At 34.7% G+C, this 21,920-nt stretch overlaps 2 protein-coding genes across 3 annotated transcripts; both read left to right on the top strand.

The window, feature by feature from the left end:
* Window positions 1-497: 497 nt before the first annotated feature.
* On the top strand, window positions 498-7,251 carry LOC131843079 (enhancer of mRNA-decapping protein 4-like). The gene is made up of 8 exons (XM_059191675.1): window positions 498-780; window positions 1,779-1,914; window positions 2,184-2,346; window positions 2,945-3,110; window positions 4,090-4,234; window positions 5,297-5,468; window positions 6,093-6,316; window positions 7,071-7,251. The coding sequence occupies exons 1-8, from the start codon at window positions 498-500 to the stop codon at window positions 7,249-7,251; spliced, it is 1,470 nt and encodes a 489-aa protein (XP_059047658.1).
* Window positions 7,252-8,192: 941 nt separating this feature from the next.
* Window positions 8,193-21,549, top strand: LOC131843067 (reticulocalbin-2). 2 transcript variants are annotated; one of them, XM_059191664.1, is made up of 7 exons: window positions 8,193-8,542; window positions 8,720-8,867; window positions 15,082-15,232; window positions 16,634-16,711; window positions 17,276-17,396; window positions 17,857-17,980; window positions 18,665-21,549. In XM_059191664.1, exons 1-7 carry the CDS (start codon window positions 8,347-8,349, stop codon window positions 18,831-18,833), a joined length of 987 nt encoding a protein of 328 aa, XP_059047647.1. In that variant the 5' UTR covers window positions 8,193-8,346; the 3' UTR covers window positions 18,834-21,549. The 2 variants fall into 2 exon arrangements, with proteins under 2 accessions (XP_059047647.1, XP_059047646.1); XM_059191663.1 differs by having other exon boundaries at window positions 15,082-15,238.
* Window positions 21,550-21,920: the final 371 nt, after the last annotated feature.

Here is a 21,920-nt window from a genome sequence, read left to right as displayed (position 1 = left end):
GATGAGGACTACGCCTAGTTTATTTAATATTAATAATAAATATAGATTTCATATCATAATTTACTGTCTACTATTTTTATATCACATTTTGAGTTTTTAGTCCAAGTTTATCTAACAGTCACCAATTTGTATAAATGAATTTCGTTCCATTTCATATCATACTTTATATTCATACATGTTTCCTTATATTTTGGGGTAGACAGACGAGAATTATACTTCCCGTAGAATAACGATTCGATAAATGTACATGGTAATTGTGTAAACACAAGTGAATTACATTTTTAATACAAAAACAAAACTACCTACCTACAATTATTCATTGCATCCGTTACAAATTTAATATGTGGGTAGTAGAAAAGTAAATACGACAAACATCCTAATTAATATTCAGTTTCATTGTAAAATAATTATAATTAATATTAAAAAACATAGTGATTTTAATTGATATTAAGTTTTTAACGAGATTTTAAAAAGTCTAGAAATATTATAAAGAGAAAATGGATCGTAAATCAAACCAGAACGATGAACAATTCACAGAAAGGTCAAAATCAATGTGTTCATTACAAAATGAGGGCGTTAAAGAGATCACTTTCCCCAGCTGTAGAGGATATAGCCGCAGGATAAGTGATTCGTCAGTGGAGATATACATTGTCAACGATTTTGAGTCTGATGTCTCATTGGGAGATGCTAAACGGATGCAGGACAGCGGATTGGGTGATAAGTTGCCGCTGAACAGTGAAAGGTACACCGTTTTGGAACAGAAGATTGATAAGCTGAATGGTGAGTACCTATATTATCTTAATAACATCATTATCATTACATAGTATAAAATAAAGTCGCTGTCGCTGTCTGTCTCTATGTATTCTTATATCTTTAAAACTACTCAAAGCATTTCCATAAGCGGTTTCTTTTAATAAATAGAGGAAGAGGAATGTACAATACAGCCGTGCGATGCCGGGGCGAGTAGCTAGTAATATTATAAACGCGAAAGTTTGTGACTATGAATTGATGTTTGTTACTCTTTCACGCAAAAACCACTGAACGGATTTTGATAAACCTTTACAGTAATATCAGAATAACACAGGCTATAATTTAAAATATATAATGTAAATTGAGTGAGTGTGTACAGACGAAGTTGAGCGGATCAGCTAGTTTCTTATAAAAATTCAAATTGAAAGTTACTTCATAACATAGGACCTTTCGGCATCTACACAATATGTACCCATTAGCTTAAGCTCTTGGATTCTATATTATAATGATGGATGCGTTTGTTTTATGAATGAATATTAGAATACGCTGACGGAATTCTCAGTGGTGGATTATAGGTTTAGCTCAGTTAGCCCATTGTCATGATTTCACCGATAATAAACCACAACAATAGTTTTCAGTGTAGATTAAGGTTAAGTTGTTAATTGTAATTTAATAATAATAATAATAACTTGCGCACAATTAATAAATACAAAGAAACCGCTATGTTATACAACATATATTTATTAATTGATAATGCATCAGTGGAGGATGATAAGATGAGGTCAGGTCAGTTAGCCCATCATGATAAATGTCCCAGGAACTATCTCAATGTTTTCCAGGGGTAACTGTGTGGAGATCAACCTGACATGGTACATAGCTAGCAATAGGCTTCCAACCCTATGCAGTGGAATACAAAATGATGTTTTCGGCAAAAACGATTTGTTACGACAAGCTTCGTTATTTCTTACAGAATGATTGGTTTAATTCTTATTGATAGTTATAAACCATATTGTTTTGTTTGTACTTAGATTTGTTCTTGGAGCAGTGTAGTCTGCTGCACGCGATACAGGGAGAGATCCGCGAGTCGATGTCCGCTATAGAAAACTCCGGTCAACTCAACAACCAGTATTCAATTGATTTAATATCAAAATTTTTTAATCAGAGGTGAGCAGGAATGGTTCTATATGTAAATTTTTATATTAACATCTATAATCAGGTACGATTTTTCTTAAAAATATTATCTGTCTTTCAATTCTATTCACAAATATACCTACATAAGAAATTCTGATATTTGAATAAACAACATTTTTTAATACCTTGTAATTTAAAAAAATAATAAATAATATGTGCAAATAGTTACCTACTTTTTGTAACTGTTGGCAAAAAATCACATTGGCTATACCAGGTACATAAAACAATATTGTTATTTACAGTAAATTAATGGAACAATCAAGCATAAAACAAGCAGAAGTTAACTGCTCTGAAGAAAAGACGAACAGCCGGGCTAAAAGTCTACTCGATGCCATAGAGTTCAAGCAGGCGTACTCTCTGGACAGCGAAATAAAGGACGCGATGACAAAATTCCTGCAGAGCGATGTAAGTTTCAATGCAAACAAAACTTAACAGTCAAATAAAGTTTTTAACGTATTTAAAAAAATAGCGGAGGTTCCAATTCAATTCACTTTTACTATAATATTGACAACACAAAACATAGATCTTTAATTAAACTCTTTTATTTTCCCGCGCAAACAACTAGCGCCACAGATTATTTTTCACTGTGCTTAGCTGCGTAGCATGAGCGCGTTATAGCTGTATATATTATGCTCTATATTAATTATTGATATTAAAAATACTTATTTCCGTTACGCGAAATATTCATATGTACAATCTAATATTATGGGCGTCAGATATAGACGTGAAGATCTCAGGGTTTGTATGGTGTGGGTTAAAGGCCCTCTTATGGAATACCACAATATCAATTCCCCTAAACAAGCGTTTTAAGGAATAATAACTCCAACACTTATAAACCGATTTGTAAAACACTTTTTTATTAGAAGATTGGAACTTTAAAAAAAATGAGATCATCTTGAAAGTATACTCTATACTTTCAGATTGGTCCCAATTTTTTTTTATGTTTATTATGCTTTTTTTTTAATCTCATAAAAAACTCAATAATGTTTTATGCCTTCAAAAGGATTTAAAAAAGAGCATGTTGGCGGCAACTGCGAGCTCAGTCAAAAGTGTCATAGAGAAGTGCATCACGCAAGACATGTCTACGTTGTACCTGCCCGTGCTGGAAAGGTCGCATCGGCGACTCGTTAAACATGTCACCAAGGCTGTGGAGGGGGCCTTCACTGAAAGTGAGTATTGGTAGAACATTTATCTATGTCGAGTTATTTGGAAAAGATGTATGTAGTGGCTCTTTACTAAGTACGGACTCTACTTGCTAAGTGCCAACCCGACCACACTTTTACACACACACGACACCGTCCTCGCCGGCGAAGACGACGACCTCAAACACACAATATCGCTCATTCAACCGGGCGCCTGCGCTCGCCCGGGTGCTCCACACCGGCGCCCCCGGGCGCTCCTCTGATTCAAACGGGGATCGAAATTACGACAGCTTGAGCCGAGGTTCGAACCCCTAGTGATGCCCTCAGACTAAAGTCGTATCCGTCAGGCAGTAGTTGGCCTTCAGCCGCTCCATAAGTCCTTCCGCGGGTTTGGGGTGCCATCTGCACTCGCCCCATAACGTCCGGTGAAGCTGTAAAGGCCAGCTGCGGCCAACAGCATTAGAGAAGTCCGAAAAAAAAACTACTTGCTAAATTTAGTTTAAAAAAAAATGCAGTGAAAGTTTTTTCTCTGATTAGCTTTGTCCGCGCTTTCCCCGCGTGAAATTTATAGCCTATGTGTTATTCTGATACTGTAAAGTTTCATCAAAGTCCGTTCAGTAGTTTTTGCATGAAAGAATAACAAACATATATCCATTCATATTCTTAAAATTTCACGTTTATAATAATATGTATATTCTTTACATAGTATAAAACAAAAATGTAGCCACTGTCACTTCTATTTGTTTGTTTTGTACTATATAAGGGTATAAGGGCCCTTATACCTTTATACCTTTTAAATTACCCAAAGGTTTTTAATGCAGATTTCAGCAAAAAATAGTTATTCGAGAAGTTTCAAAGGTCTATAGATAATGTATAATACATGTGTGTTATAATATAGAGGAAGCCAAGATATTCAAAGATTTGTGAATATACATTAAAATATACACGTATTTTGTAGATTTATAATATTAAGAGACATCTAAAGTATTTATTTATTAATTTACAGTTGAAGAGAATTCGGGCTCGTTCACCAGACACGCGCATAAAACTTGGCGCGCTCTACGGAACGCCCTCGACCAGCACCGACATCTGTTGGAGAATCACACAAACAGGGGCAACCTCCTACATACTCTACAATATACTGTTGAAGAGTACGTAATATTCATCTAAATATTTAAAATACGAATATTATAATGAGAATTGGACTCTGTTTTCCACAATCTTCCTCTCATTGGTGTAGAGCCGAGACTACTAGCGTAGCCAGCCTAGCTCCTTCCTAATACGAATATTACTAACAAGCTTTTGCCCGCGGCTTCGCTCGCCTTATTTTATCCCCTTAGGGGTGGAATTTATCAAAATCCTTTCTTAGTGGATGCCTACGTCATAGTAGCTTTATGCATGCAAAGTCTCAGCCCGATCGGTTTGAAATTGACAAAGTTTCATACAAACTTCCATCCCCTATTTTATCCCCTTAGGGGTAGAATTGATCAAAATCCTTTCTTACCGGATGCCTACGTCATAACATCTACCTGCATGCCAAATTTCAGTTCGATCCGTCCAGTAGTTTGGGCTGTGCGTTGATAGATCACTATGTCAGTCACCTTTGAGTTATATATATTTAGATTAGTAAACATTCGATGACCTCGGTGGTCTGGGGGGAGGGGGATTGTTAGTAACCACCATTGCTAACAATGTACCATGTCAGATTGACTTCCCTCCATCTTTATGGTGAATTTACAACTAATTTACCTAACTTCCATAACAGCTCAGTCTAGCGGTTTAACATGCTTTACTTCCGATGGTTTCTATGTATATTGTGTATGTATTTACAACAAAAATGTATTTATATCAGTTATTTAGTTAGACGGCCTCGGTAGTCTAGTGGTTTAATACACTGCCTTACTTCCGATGGTCGCAGGTTCGATTCCTTGCACGGCACAAACATTTATATTCATGAGTCGGTCTGGGTGTTTTCTATATATAATATGTATGTATTTAGAAAAAAATATCTATGTATTTGTATCAGTTATATAGTACTCATAACACAAGCTTTAGCTAGCTTAACTTGGGTCTGTGTGAATTGTCCTGAGATTATTATTATTATTATTATATTTAGTACCCATAACACAAGCTCTGCTTAGCTTAACTATAGGGTAGACTAGATGACGCTGTATAGATTGTCCAGGGTTATTATTATTACTAACTTTAAACAGATTACTGAAAAACGAATTAATGGAATGGCGACAGAAGGTTCTGGAAGTGCTGTCAATAAATGCACCTGACTGTATATTGGAAGAACTAGAACCGTGCACCCCGCCGCTGGAATGTGCGCCCGTGAGCTCGCCGCAGCCAGCTGGCACTGAATTGTCTATTATAGACCAAATGGTAATCATAAACGTCACGTATTTTTAACTAAAGTAGCAAGTAATCTTACAATCAACCTCATGGCAAGTTGTCAGACTTGTCAATGAAGTTGGCAGATAGTGGAGTTCCATGGTACCCCTAGGAGGGTGCACTTTGGGGCCTCGAGGCCCCCTTATGCCCCGACATCGACTCCAGGGGTAAAGACCCACGGGGTCAACTGCCTCCTAAAAGCAGGTAGACTTAAAATTAATTTACAAAAATAGAATAAATAACATCACAACCTTCTTCTGGCTCAGAAGAGGCCTCCATTTAGGGTGGGCCGCAGTTCAAATTATATTTAAGTAACTGTTAAAAATTTCGGGAAGGGTCAGCTTGCTCCCTTGTAAATTTCAAGTCACGGTTGTATTACAAGCAAAAGAGCTATAGTTAGCTTTTTCAACGGAGACCGAAATTACATCCACCACCGATACCGATATCCATCAGGACGCAATTAACATTCAGCCGCTCCAAAAGTCTTTTCGCTCGTTTGGAGTGCCATCTGCAATCGCCCCCTATCCTCCCGTGAAGCTGTAAAGGCCAGTTGCGGCCATAGAGTAGTCCGAAAAATGTTCTTAGTATGTTACAACTTTAGAATGTTGTATATAGATGCAAACAGCAGAAATAAACAAGCTAATCGAAGATGGCGACGTCAACAGCTCATTTGAGAAAGCACTATCAGCATCAGACTTGGGTCTGGTGATGACTGCATGCCGCGCTGCTGACCCTGCGACGGTGTTCGCAGCGCCATGTAAACTGGAACAGTCGGTCCTTCTGTCATTGATACAGCAGCTGGCTACTGATATGGTGCATGACACGCAGCTGAAGTGCAGGTAATTTTTTTTTATATAATTGGTGAAGTTTGACCACTAAATGGAAAAAATCGTCTTTCGAATTTTTCAATTAATGTATTATTTTTTTAGCAATGACAATGCGAGGATTGCCATTCGTGTAAAAAAGTAAATAACTTCCGATGACATAATCATCATCTAGATTCCCCAAATCCAAAATAATGCCATAATGCTTACGTAATACTAGAACGGCCTCTATCTTATAATTTCACCGCTCTATAACTGAAGCAGCACTTACCAGCAAGCAAGCTGCTTGGTAGCTTATCCTGCAATTTCCCTGCCTAATCTGCACCCTACAACCTAAACACAGATTATAAGGAAATTGCTTGACAGCAGAAATAAGCGATTATAATGACATTTATACAAATAAATAAAATCGAAGTGTCTAAAAAGTATATATGGTACCAACATAAAAAATAAAGAATCAATTTTGTCTGTCCATCTGTATATTTGTTCTTGCTAAGTTATGAAACGGCTGGACCGATTTTGACAGGAATTTCACTGGCAGATATTAAATTTAAAAAAGTTAAATTTCACGTGTGTGATGTCGCGAATAATAGCTAGTCAAATCTATTAATACCTACCCTTTGGTCTAAGTTGTAGTATCACTTTCTTTCGACACTCTTGCATATTGAGTTGTTAAAAAAAATAAAAATGTCTGTAACTTATATATAAGTAATAAATAACGTACAAGAAATACTAGATTACATAAGTAATAATTTTATATTGTCCACAGATATTTGGAAGATGCTATTATACATTTAAATACTGCGGATCCCGCCACCAGAACTCATTTGCCGCTGGTTGTCGGTGAAGTGCGGAAACACCTCAAGATGTTTCTTAAATCTTATCCAAGTCACGTGGCCGGTCGCAGAGTTACATTGATTGTTATGGCTTCAGATAATTTATTGAAATAATATCAAAATTATTTTGCATACGTTGATTTTTTAAATAAAACAATTTGTAAAATATTTTTATTTTATTTCCCAATTACATAAATCTCGACTGAAAAAAAACCTTGGCCTCTATAAAATGTAAGACACATTTTATAGAGAAATTTACTAAGATAAGTAACTAGACAGATTAATAAAGTTTTTAAAGAGCATTCTGGCCCAGTGGTTTACTACTCGCTTTAGACTCAGATAAGGTGGTGAGTTCAAATTCCGCCCACACCAAAAATACTTTGCGTCCACTAATATTTATATACTACTCTATGAAGATGGAGAACAGCGTAAACAAACTAATATATATGAGTGGCGACAGTAGCCTTGCCTCTAGGTACGTTGGTTTCAACTATACTCGGAATAATGTGAGTATATTACGTTCACCACGATCAATGTAGATAGTTTATAATCCCCTTGCCCCATCTCTCAAAATCTACTTTCTTTTATATTTTTAACATTTTAACAGTATCCTACCTCGTGAACGGTTGCTGCTTTTGTGTCTAGTCTCTTCAAGTTACTAACACTGATTAGACTTTTTGCTTTTGCAATAGCATATGCTAGCTATAAAGAATCTGTATTGTTGTAAACATGTACATTTATTTGAAAAGAATACGAGCTGAGTTTCTTGTCAGTTCTTCTGATCTCGAAATCATTCCGAACTGACGGTAGATTTGACATATCATAAGAGTCTGTAATAGACCTACATGAATAAAGATATTTTGATTTGAATGAATATGTAATAAAAAACTAACTTCTAATCTAAACTTTAGTTATGTTTTTTCTTTAAATAAAAGAAAGGAAGGGAACTGTACGCATACTTCCATCCCTAGTTATCATCGTGCTGTCAGTCATGAAGATATTGACATATCATCTCATCTAACTGACTGCATGTCATATTTTGTTTTGATATCTTCGTTCGTATGTCTTATGTCATTCATTACCTTAATTTATTATTATTCCTGTGATTCTATTTCTGAATAAAAACATTTCATAAAGAAATTAACATAACAAAAGCACGAATTGGGAGTCCAATGTATTACACCAACATTGCAGAGGAAGTGCTGTAAAATGTCTTTAAAATACGTGTTGTCTTTTATTCTTTTATTGACTCACAACATAATACTGCATTGTGCATCAGCTGCGGTCCACAGCCACAGCGTGGACAATCTGGAGCGAGAGTCTGATGGCAGTTTCCGTGCGAGGGATTATGATCACTACAGTGACGCTGGACACAACTCTGAGTTCGATCATGAGGCCATATTAGGTGTCGCATTTTATTTCCAACCTTTTTGCTTTTATGACGTCGCGCGACGCCGGCTATATTTTGTAAGCGTTAGTCATTGATAAGAAATGCTGCAGGTACTGCGCGCGATGTCAATAAAACACGCTTTAGTACTGCTAGTTCCGGTTATGTTGATTGTAACATATTATTTCACAATAGGCAGTGTGAAAGAAGCGGAGGAATTTGACAAACTGAAGCCTGAAGAGTCTCGGCGGAGGCTTGGGCTGCTGCTGACAAAGATGGACCTGAATGCTGACCAGTTCATCGATCGGAAAGAACTGAAAAGTTGGATATTGAAGTCGTTCATGTAAGTTAATTTTATAGGTGATAAAGCGAATGGTTTGCGTCCCCTGCGCTAACGCTCGCGGGGCACCAGTGGAGGATATAAGATATGCATGAGGTCAGATCAGTTTGTCCATTGTGGCAAATTCACTGGGAATTTATCACGATGTTTCCAGGGTGAATCACTGTGAGGTCGTCCTAACATGGTACATTGCTAGTAATGGGGACAATAAACCCTGTTACTTTAAAGCCCCTTCCCACCAGTAATCCCTCTTAAAATACAGTTGTTATATGCTCCTCATATCCCCACGTATTTTGTAACCACCGGGGCGAAAGAGGATTGTTAGTAATGTGGATTGATAACCCCATTGCTAGCAATGCACCATGTCAGGTCGACCTCCATGCGGTTCCCCCTGGTAACCATCGTATTAAAATACATGTGGGTTTGCCACGATGGGTTAACTGACCTGACCACATGCTCATATTATCATCGTCCACTGGTGCCCCGCCAGCGTAATCCTTTCGCGTTTCCATTATCATCCACACAAAAACAAAAAACTAATAACCACCTCTTTCACCATCATTTGTTTAAAGTTTTAAGCTTTAAATAATTCTAATTAAATTCTTTGTTGCCAACTGATTACTGATAACAGTAATTGTGAATATGTTTATACATACCTACCTAGTTAATTTTAACATAATCAATGTATTTATATTCAGATGAATACCTATCAACTACAGTGGTATAAAAATACTGCACATAATATAGAATGATTTTGTAATCACCTCTTGTAACAGACACCATTTTGTTAGTTATTTATTTGAAATCAAAAAAGGTAATCATTAATTATTATTCACAAATGTATTGACGATGTATTATATTCAGTAGCAATATTGGATTAAATATTATCCATAGAGAATTTATATATTTTAAATTGATTAATTTGTGTGAGGTTAAGTGAATAATTAAATATAAATCAATTAAATAAAAAAATATATAAAATAAGCGGTATTTTAAATACATGAGAATAAGAAATTTCTGTCAAGGACAATAAATAATATTCAAATTAAATTATTATTTATGGTAATTTATTTATATGTTATTTTAGAAGCATAATGTGAAAAATGTGTGACTTGCTAATTCCTTGTTTTTTTTTAAACTAAACCAATTATCATAAAATTGGACATGCATGTATTGGCATTATATATTTTTTTATTAATCAATTATATAATTTTGTACCCATATATATTTTGTACACATAAAATATAATTAAATTTTTTCACACATTTGAACTTAAATTGTAAGTAAGAATAAAATTATTTAAAAGAGAAACACACAAGTTTCTTACTCGTTCTTCTTGTGATGAGCTTTCCGAATGAGTGGTTGATTAAAAAAAATGTGATGACTATTCAAAAGTGCTTCAATGTAAGTTTATTTGAATAAATGATTTTCTATTCCATTCTAATTCACTATCATCAATATACAAAATAATAATTTGAGATAAATTAATTTGAGAATAGATAAATCAAATGCATCTATACATATAAATAAAATTGGATGTCTGTTTGTAATATTGAAATAACAGTTTTTACTACATGCATATGCATATAAATATGGTACATACACTAAAATAACATATTTTACAATTTTTGTCTGTCTGTTTGTTCCGGCTAATCTCTGAAATGGCTGGACCGATTTTGAGGGGATTTTTATTGGCAGATAGCTGATGTAATAAGGAGTAACTTAGGCTACTTTTATTTTAGAAAAATAAAGTTAAATTTCACGCGGACGAAGTCGTAGATACAGTTAGTAAATTAAAATAAAATATGTATATTTGGTAAAAGGCTCGCAACAGTTCAGCTACAAAATTCAGAATAGAATAGAATAGAATTCAATTAAAATCACACTAACTTTCTAAATATAAAGTTCCAGTTTATTAACAATGGTCAGATATAAATTTAACAATAGAGTTACCATCTCAAACCCAACAGTTAAAAAAGTTCATGTCTATAAGATTCCAACGTGAGGTCTTTTGTTTAACATACCATAGTAGTTTTGTTTCACATAACATACCATATACAACACAGAGTAAAAATTAGGTAATAAATTATCTGCGTTATCTCATGCTTATCATCATTGTGCCGTGCTCCTATGTTTACAGTGATTGCATCTATAGTGCAGTATATAAAACAACAATATCAGTATATTTACTTTGTATATTATAATAATAATAATAATATCAGGACAATTCACACAGCGCCATCTAGACCTAAGTTAAGCTAGCTAAAGCTTGTGTTATGGGTCCTAGACAACTGATACAAATACATAGATAATATTTTTTTCGTAAATACATACATATTATACATAGAAAACACCCAGACCGATACAAACAATCATACTCATGAATACAAATGTTTGTGCCGTGCGAGGAATCGGACCCGCGACAATCGGTCGTAAAGCGGTGTGCTAGACCGCTAGACCACCGAGGTCGTCATATTATAATATTAGAAACACAGTTCGCTCGTTCTTCTTGTGATGGGACAACTTTCCGAATGAGCGGTAGATTAAAAAAAACATTGTTATGACTATTCAAAAGTGCTTAAATTAAGTTTATTTGAATAAATTATTCTATTCTTTCTACAGTATGTATTGTAATTATATTTGACGGGCTCAGAGGTTTAGCAGTTTAGCATACTGCTTTACTTCCAATAGTTGCGGATTCGATTCCTTGCATGGCACAAACCTTTGTATTCATGAGTATTATTGTTTGTATCGGTCTGGATGTTTTCTATGTGTAATATGTATGTATTACGAAAAAAAAATATATCTATGTATTTGTGTCAGTTGTCTAGTACCCATAACACAAGCTTTAGCTAGCTTAACTTGGGACTAGATGGCGCTGTGTGAATTGTCCTGAGATTATTATTATTATTATATTATTGATTGAAAGGTGTATGCTAATTGTATTGTAAGTACGGTTTATATGTAGGTATGTATGTATCTTACTGAACTGTAGTCTGTTTTATTTCTTACTAGCTCTACCCGCGACTTCGTCCGCGAGGAGTTTAACTTTATTTTTCTAAAATAAAAGTAGCCTAAGTTACTCCTTATTACATCAGCTACCTGCCAAAAGAAGTCCCGTCAAAATCGGTCCAGCCATTTCAGAGATTAGGCGGAACAAACAAATAGTAAAATATATTATTTTGGTGTATGTACCGTATTTATATTCATATGCATGTAGTATGTAACGGTTATTTCAATATTACAAACACTCCAATTTTATTTATATGTCGTCGGTTAAATAGAAAACTGGCAGTATTCAAAATGTACATTTTATCTTGTATAAAATGTACATTTTGAATACAACCAGTTTTCCTTTAAACAACAAGCACAAGCACTTTTCCTTTAAAGTTTTAAAATTACACAGAAGTATTATATACCATTTTAAAAGTATTTAGATAATCATTAAGACGGCGTGGTTAATTTAATTGACTTATATAAAAGGAGGCAATTCTAGCATCTAATTTTGAAAAATTAAATTTTTCTATTTAATCGCCGATGTATAGATAATAGTTATTGTTCAATCTCAATACAAAAAAATCTTGTGCTGAGTTTTTGTTTATTTATACATTCGTCTCTGAGAAGTTGGAGGGTATTGCAGCATGTCGTATGTTTACATTCTGTTACTTATTGTCTTGTATGTTTACATTATCACGTAAACCACACCACAGATGCTTAACTATTTGTGGTGATAGATGGTTCTTTTTATATTATCTGTGCTGCAGCTCCTTACCTATATAACAATTTCGTTTCTAAATCGATTGTATTAAAATATAAATATTAAAGAACAGAGCTGGCCAAACAGGCTTCCATTACTGTTGCACTGAGTCTACTCAACGTTGTCGTTAGCCGATTTCCTCACCTGGACATGTTTACATGTGACTTGTTGAATTTTAGCAGAGTGGCAATGGATTTCCTAAATAACACGTAAAATTGTAGGTTTTTATTGTTTTAATAACAATGCATGTCTAAAAATCACACACAAATCGGCGAAGATCAACACGCACAATCGCGCAGTCAAGTAGATAGACAGATTGATCTAGCGTCAATGTAAATATGTTTGATTACTTCGGAAGTCTAGCAGTATAGACATTGCTTTTCTTTCGATGGTGGAGGATTCGATTCCTCGCACGGTGCAAGTATTTCACTGTATGAGTATATTATTTGTGTTTGGGTGTCTTATATGTATATTATGTTTGTATCTATAAAAAATCTATATCTATCAGTGTTCTAATACTCATAACACAAGCTCTACTCAACTTGGGACTACATGACGCTATGGGAATTGTCCAGGGATATGATTATATTAATTACTAGCTGTCCCCACGACATCGTCCGTGTGGAATTGAACTTTATTTTTCTAAAATAAAAGTAGCCTAAGTTACTCCTTATTACATCAACTACCTGGCAAAAAAAGTCCCGTCAAAATCAGTTCAGCCATTTCAGAGATTAGCAGGAACAAACAGACAGACAAAAATTGTAGAAAATGTTATTTTGGTGTAAGTACCGTATCTATATTCATATGCATGTAGTAAAAAACGGTTATTTCAATATTACAAACAGACACTCCAATTTTATTTATATGTATAGATCTTTCTTTCTTCCAAATATACCTAGAATATAAAAATGTTATAATATTGATCATATCTGACACTTCGGTCAAAGATGACTCTGAATATAAAACGATAAACAAGAACTCTCCGACTGTAAAGAAAACTATGCACCCGCTGAGATTACACTATCAAGAAAGTTGGCAAAACAAATTTTAAAATACAGATAACATATAATACTGCACATGTGTAACCCCTAGCTCTGGGGGTTAGGGGATTGTTAGTAATGTGGACTCATGAACCCATTACTAGCAATGTACCACGTCAGGTTGACCTCCACGCGGTTCCCCCTGGAAACCATCCTGATAAATTCCTGGTGAATTTGTCACGATGGGCTAACTGACCTTACTTCATGCTCATCTTATCCTCCACTGGTACCCCGCCAGCGTATACCGTTAGCGCAGGCGGGTGCACCATTACATTATCGTCCAATAAAAACCCCTAGCTCTGGGGGAAGGGCATTGTTAATAATGACTTATATCCCCATTACATATAAACAAATGGTGGTGAAAAAGCTGGTTATTAGTCTCGGTGAGGAGCATATAACCACTATATTTTAATAGAAATTACTTCTGGGAAGGGGATTTGTAATAACAGGGTTTAGTGTCCCTATTGCTAGCAATGTACCATGTCAGGTTGACCTCCACGTGGTCCCCCCTGGAAACTATCGTGATAATTTCCTGATAAATTTGTTACGATGAGCTAACCGACCTGACCTCATGTTCATCTTATCATCCTCCACTGGTGCCCTGACAGTAGACCGTTAGCGCAGGTGGGTGCACCATTCCATTATCACCCATAAACAAAATGTAATACATGCAAATGACCGTAACTTTTGTTTATTTATTTATTAATTCTTAACAATAAATATTGTCTATGTATAATATGTATGTACTGGCTAACTCGCGTAACTTCCTTTGCATCACACTCACTTGGCATTTATCCTTATATTGCGTCCAATTTACATTGTTATTCTGATATATAAGCTATATTACTGTAAAGTTTCATCAAAATCTGTTCAGTAGTTTTTGTATGAAAGAGTAACAAACGTCCATCCATACTCACAAATTTTCGCGTTCATCATATTATATTATATTAGTACCAGTTATCTAGTACTCATAATTTAAGCTTTAGCTAGCTTAACTTAGGTCTAGATGGCGCTGTGTGAATTGTCCTGAGATTACTATTATTATTATTGTGTCGATTCGTTTTTTCGGTTTAGTTGTTTCTTAAAATTTATTCTATTTAATTGTTTAAATTCATCTGGCATATTGTTAAATATTTATATATGTTATCTTTACTAATATTATAAATGTGAAAGTAGGGATGTTTGTTACGCTTTTACGCAAAAACTACTGAACCGATCATCATGAAATTTTGTACACATATTCTTGGAGGTATTAGGATGAACATAGGATACTTTTTATTAAAAAAAAAAACAAATATTTTTTATACAAACCGAAAAGATGAAATATCAACATTTTGCTACTTCACCGCCATCTAGCAGTCAGTAATGAAGTTATGCGAGCGAAGACGCGGGTAAAAGCTAGTATTATATATTGTTACAGAAACTTGTCTAAAGAGGAAGCGGAGGAGCGGATGGCGGAGGTGGACGACAACCGAGACGGGCTGGTCACGTGGGCGGAGTACCTGCAGGACGCGTTCGGTGTGGACGCCGAAGAGGAGATCAGCCCCGAGGACACCGGGGACACGGGCATGGTAGGGGTGCGGGAACTTAGATGTCTTAGACTGTTATAAAGACGCGGTCATTATACATACAATATTTCAGCCCCTTCAATCGATCCCCCGTCCAATTCAAACGGAGATCGAAATTAAGACAGCTTGAGCCGAGGTTCGAACCCCTAGCGGTGCGCTCAGACTACAGTCGTATCCGTCAGGTGGGAGTTGGCCTTCAGCTGCTCCATAAGTCCTTCCGCACGTTTGGAGTACCATCTGTACTCGCCCCCTATCGTCAAATCGTCCGGTGAAGCTGTAAGGGCCAGTTGCGGCCAACAGCACTAAAGTAGTCTGAAAAAAAACAATGTTTCAAACAGCGTCGTAGGCTACGGTAACCATTTACTATCAGATGAGCCGTATGCTGTATCAGAAAAGATATATAGATGTATCAGAAAAAACTACAAAATGCAGATTAGAAATATGTTATAATTTAAAAATAATGTCTATATATAAATTATGACATAAATTTAAAATTAGTGTATGGTAAGTGTTTACTATCCGATGATCCATATGTATTATTTTATACAACTAAAATAATGATTATATATTAAAACTAGCTTTTGCTTACGGCTTCGCTCGCGTAAATTATCTCCTTATTATCCTTTAGGGGATGCCTACGTCATAGTAGCTTTATGCATGCAAAATCTCAGCCCGATCGGTTTAAAATTGACAAAGTTTCATACAAACTTTCATCCCCTATTTTATCCCCTTGGATTAATCAATTCAAAATTATCAAAATCCTTTCTTAGCGGATGCCTATGTTATAACATCTACCTGCATGCCAAATTTCAGCCCGATCCGTCCAGTGGTTTGGGCTGTGCGTTGATAGATCACTATGTTCGTCACCTTTGAGTTATATATATTTAGATATAATAATAGTATATAAATAGTAGTATTTAAATACAAGAATGTCAACAATCATCAAATATATACTCTGCATTGTTTTGTATCTGTTGAGAAACTTTTGATAATATATCGTCGGTTAAATAGAAAAATGTCAGTATTCAAAATGTGATTTCTTTTACAAGACAAGCATTTAAAGTGTTTTTTTTTTTTAATTTATTTAAATTATTTTTCCCTTTAAAGTTTTAAATTTACACAAAAGTATTATATATTATTTTAAAAGTATTTAGATAATGATTAAGACGGCGTGGTTAATTTAATTGACTTATATAAAAGGAGGAAATTCTAGCTTCTAATTTTGAAAAATGCCACTTTTCTATTTAATCGACGATATTCAAAGTTTCATATTCAAAAACATATAAAACAAATTCTATATAATATGTCACTTCACTGTCTACCCTCTTACCATTAAAACATTTATCCATTTACAGATAGCTTTATTACATATTTCTACAACAGTATCAAATGTTTTATTTGCAGTTACTACGCGAGGAGAAAGCTATGTGGACCATGGCGGACGCCAACGGAGACGGCGCTCTGCAATTCAACGAATTTAAGGTAATATAATTGTTAATATAATTTTATTATTTATTATTATTGACATTGTCAATACCATGTAACGTGAAGCACAAAGTTTTTACGAAAATTTTGCACTTTTATAGTTTACTAGCTGTCCCGGCAAACGTCGTTTTGCTTTAAAATTAAAATAAAAATTTAGGGGTGGACTACCCCTAACATTTAGGGGGATGAAAAATAGATGTATATAAGGCCGATTCTCAGACCTACTCAACATACGCTCACAAAATTTCATGAGAAGGGGATTGTTCATAATGTAGAAGTTTTTAGTCTACATTATTAACAATCCCCTTCCTTCCTATATACAGGTGTTTTTTTTTACGGGATAGTAATGGAATGATTCAGCTGCTTGCGGTAACGGTATATGCTGGCGGGGCATCAGTGGAGGTTAATTAGATGAGCTCGAGGTCAGGTCAGTTAACCCATCGTGACAAATTCACCAAGAATTTATCACCATGGTTTCCAGGGGGAACTGCGTGGAGGTCAACCTGACGTGGTACATTGCTAGCAACAAGATCTTCAGTCCACATTACATTACTATTACAGGTGTTCACTAATCCGGAGGAGCACGAGGTGATGTTCCCGTTCCTGGTGAACCAGACGCTGCGCGAGAAGGACACCAACAAGGACGGGCGTATCGACTTCAATGAATATCTCGGCGAGAGGGGTGAGTTTTTTATATCTAATATTCCCCCTTCAAATAGTTATAGATATATAGCTTCATAGTTAAACCTATATATCTATACATATAAATAACATTGAAGTGTCTGTTTGTAATATTCAAATAACCGTTTTTTACTATATGCATATGAATAAGTACGGGTACATACACCAAAATATTTTTTTTTACAATTTTTGTCTGTCTTGTCTGTCTGTCTGTTTGTTCCGGCTAAATGGCAAAATGGCTGGACCGATTTTGACAGATAACTGATGTAATAAGGAGTAACTTAGGCTACTTTTATTTTAGAAAAATAAAATTCCACGCGGACGAAGTCGCGGGAACCGCTAATAGACAATAAAAAAGTTTTATAAAACAGTTTCCAACAGGTACAGGTATGTAACACCTTTGTAACAAGGCTACAATATTAAAAATACTGATGACGCTTGAATTGATCAATCGGTGACAGGATCGAACGAGGATAAGGCGTGGATCATATCGGAGAAGGACAAGTTCGAACACGACCTGGACGTGAATGGTGACGGTAGCCTGGACCTCGCCGAGATAAAACAGTGGGTCGTGCCAGACAACGAGTGAGTATATTTAATTTAATTATTCCTACGAAACAATATATTTATAAAAAAATTTTCACGTGAAAAAGGGTGCTCATATAAAGATACGCAAAGAGAAAAATACGTCGCGCGCCGCAAGATCGCTAATTCCCGCGTTCTTCAATCGTGCTTGCCTGAGCGTCTTTTTGCAATAATTCATTGTTATTGCAAAATTGCCAACATGTGAATATTGAGCAAAGACAAAATTATAAAGTTATTGATAATTTATAAATCTTAAACGTGTCTTTGGAATGTAAAAACTGTGGAATGAAAAAAAAATTAAATTGGTAAATATGAAATTAAATGAAAATAAATTAAATATACGCGCAATCACGCGGGTCAGAGTGTACACAACAAATAGTTGTATGGAATCAATCACGATTGGATGTGCTGGCTTTCCCGCGCTACACTAATGCTGTTGGCCACAGCTGGCCTTTACAGCTTCACGGAACGATAGGGGAGAGTGCAGATGGCACTCTCCAAACCGCGCAAGGACTTATGGAGCGGCTGAAAACCAACTCCCGCCTGACGGATTCGACTTTAGTTTAAGGACACCACTAGGGGTTCGAACCTCGGCTCAGGCCGTCGTAATTTCGATCCCTGTTTCAATTGGACAAGGGATAGATTGCAGGGGTGGTAGCTAATGTGAGTAAATTTCGCTTCCAGTGAAATAGCAGAAGAGGAAGTGGACCACCTGTTCGCGACGGCGGACGACGATCACGACGAGCTGCTGTCGTTCGACGAGATCCTTCGCCATCACGATGTGTTCGTGGGCAGCGAGGCCACCGACTACGGTGGCGATCTCTACGGTGAACACTTTGGGGACGAACTTTGAACTCTCCAGGTGAAACCAATGACAAAATTAATTTAAAAAATTCATAATAAGGGGCCATCCAAAAATAAGGGGGGTCAAGAAATAGTGACATTACGTGACAAGGCGGTAGGAGGTGTTCTACATTTTGTGATGTACTAATGTATTTAATTAAAAATATAATTTGAATTAGCAACGAAGAGTTCCAATTTCAAAATGACGACGAATTTCAAATGACGTCACGTTAGCATGCGTTCTCACAAATGTGACTTACTGTGACAAGGATAGCGTTAAAAAAATATACACGAAACGTACGTAACTTATGAATGGTCCCTTATATTAAGAAGAAAAGGCCCTGACCAATCGGGTAATAACGGAAGAGATTCAAGGCCAGTAGCCCCCGAAGAAATTAACCAGAGCTATGGGGGTATTCTCCGAAGTGCACATAATCCTCCATCGAGAATAAAGAGCATCCCATTAGATTCTACTCACCAGACTGCCTCGCACGTAATACCTCTAACGTTAGCGTTACCACTCCCCCACACCTAAAAACTTAGTTACCTGTGCCATTTGAACTTAAAGTTTTGATGAGAGATTTATGCAACCGTACAGATTATAAATAAACTTTTTAATTAAAAGTATCGAATGTATTTATTTTAGCTATTGAACTGTTTCTTTCTTTAAAATTAATTTCTTCATTGAATAGAAAGTAAAAGCTTTTTATATTTCTTAATAGTTAAAGGCACTTTTGTACTTGTTTGTAAACGCAATAACTGTTTTTGGGTCTATAACTATAGATTTCTTTAGAGGGGTTCACAATTAATTGAAAACCGGTATTAATATATTTGTTTGTTAATTTAGATTTTATGAAGCCAGTTAATATTTAGGGAAATCTATACAACTTGATACAAATATAACGTTCCTCTTGCTACAACTGTATTAACCTTCCCTGCAAGATAAATTGGACAAAGATTCGGCAATAAATAAATTCTGTTAAAGTTTACCAGTGTTTAGCTAATATCCATATATATAATAGGTAGGTATGTATGTCTATAACTAAATGCTGTTGAAATAGAAACATTGTTCAGTCCATAGTATACATAAATTTTTATAACCCCAAAAGTATATATAACATGTAGTTTATAAGGCGGTGACTCACACTATTTGTATTATGGTAACATTGAATGTAAGTGTGTAAAATAATTGTAATAAATGTGTAATAATTGTAAAGTAATTAGTCAAATTACAACTAATTAATTCAGGAATGTTTTAGGATAAATTTAGAAACACGTTGATCTTTCCGGTGACAGTATTTAGGTTTAAAGAATATAAACATATATATAAATATCTAAATATAAACAAGCACTAAGCACCCCTTGTATAATGACATATTTTCTGAATATGTGTGTCAACACCCGTCAAATTTAACTTACGTTTTTGAATAGCTAATTTGAATGAAAATTGAACTACACAGATAGGTATATCCTAGATTAACATACAAGCTACTTTTTACCTAGTACACGTTAAATGTTGTTGATAAATAATAATTATATTTTATCATAACAGAATCTATTGAATAGTACTTACTAGGTCATATCGAGAAGACATAATAATAATTATATTAAATTGCTCTTTTCATAACCTCAAAATTATATAATTTATGTACATAAACGTCAATATTAAAATTAAATCAACTAAACTTTTCTATAAGTTAGTTACTTAAAAATGTAATTGTATTATTATTATTATTATTATATTCAGTTATTAATAATTATTAATAATTAATATATACAATATTAATTCTAAATTATACAGTAAAAAACACTTATTGTTTTATACAGATAATTAACTGTTTATTTTATTTCATTATATATAAATAATAGAACAGGCGGCCTATTTTTATTGTAACTATCAGGGGATAACATCAAATGTATAGGCATTAATCAATTTATCAATTTAGGAAGCTATTAGATGTAGGAAGCATTATAAAATTTACAATGTGAAGTAATAAAGCATAAGAATAATTTAATATTTCATTTTTATTACATATTTAAATTTGAAAATGCAAATAATGTTCAATAATTCGTGAAATCATGTAATGTCAAAATATATTCCCAAGTGACAAAACTGAATACAGATTTTAGTTGTGTTGCAAGTGACTCGAGCAAAACCAATGTTTATAATGTTTTCGCAATATGTTATTTTGTTCCAGCGCAAATTTTGTTATATTAGGCATATAATTTTCTGATTATTTACTTACATATAAAGGTTCTTAGATATATTATTATTGCTGTGTCTATGCATCTTAGTGGTATTGAATTTATAAGAATAATTAATGCCTGAAGATAAACTTTGATTGAGCCTGTCTTGGTCACTACACCTGTGAATGTAACAGCCTATTTAGAGCCAATTTATACTAGATGATTTTTAGAAATAGGTAGAATAAATGCGATTCGATTGATATTAAAAAAATATGTCAATATATTTTTTATTATATTATGAAAAATGATTTATTATTAATTTGAAATCTAGAGTATATATATATATAGCGTTATACCCTATTTTTCTCCAATGGTCAACCAGTAAATTCGTATGCGGTCAATTACGTATATTTATTTGATTTACTACTGTACATAATGTACTTTTAGTTTAAGTGCCATACGTTTCTGTATAGTTATATATATATATATATACTTACAGTGACCAAAATATGAGTATCAATGTGTGTGTTGTTCGTGACTAACGAAATAAACTATTTATTGTAATATCCTAGTGTATTATTTTCACACAAACATACTATCACAATTAACCCCTGAGACGATTTCTACTACCAACGTTAAGTTGATAGTTAAATGACCTACATTTGGATGGGCTAACTAACCTGATCTCATGATCATATTATTGTCCTCCACCAGTGCCCAGTCAGCGCAGGCGTGTGCACCATTTCATTATCATATACAAAAAAAAAATAACGTGATAGGAACCGAACTTACCATAGCTAAAATACAATACTTATCAAAATCTGCTGGAGACACTGCATCAATTATGCATATGGTTTCCAAGAGGATAGACAGACGAACCATTTTTTGTGGAGGTCGACGGTTTACACTG

Source organism: Achroia grisella, unplaced genomic scaffold, assembly GCF_030625045.1.
Source record: "Achroia grisella isolate CSIRO2021 unplaced genomic scaffold, CSIRO_AGI_Agris_v1 utg2770, whole genome shotgun sequence".
NCBI lineage: Eukaryota > Metazoa > Arthropoda > Insecta > Lepidoptera > Pyralidae > Achroia > Achroia grisella.
Note: the sequence above shows the minus strand (reverse complement) of the source record. Positions and strands in the feature narration are given on the sequence as shown.

Coding starts and splice junctions, on each gene's coding strand:
- LOC131843079 (XM_059191675.1), top strand. CDS start 498: ATGGATCGTAAATCAAACCAGAACGATGAACAATTCACAGAAAGGTCA. Junction 5,469..6,092: donor TGTCTATTATAGACCAAATG/GTAATCATAAAC, acceptor TGTTGTATATAG/ATGCAAACAGCAGAAATAAA. Junction 6,317..7,070: donor GACACGCAGCTGAAGTGCAG/GTAATTTTTTTT, acceptor TATTGTCCACAG/ATATTTGGAAGATGCTATTA.
- LOC131843067 (XM_059191663.1), top strand. CDS start 8,347: ATGTCTTTAAAATACGTGTTGTCTTTTATTCTTTTATTGACTCACAAC. Junction 15,239..16,633: donor GGGACACGGGCATGGTAGGG/GTGCGGGAACTT, acceptor TTTTATTTGCAG/TTACTACGCGAGGAGAAAGC. Junction 16,712..17,275: donor TGCAATTCAACGAATTTAAG/GTAATATAATTG, acceptor TTACTATTACAG/GTGTTCACTAATCCGGAGGA.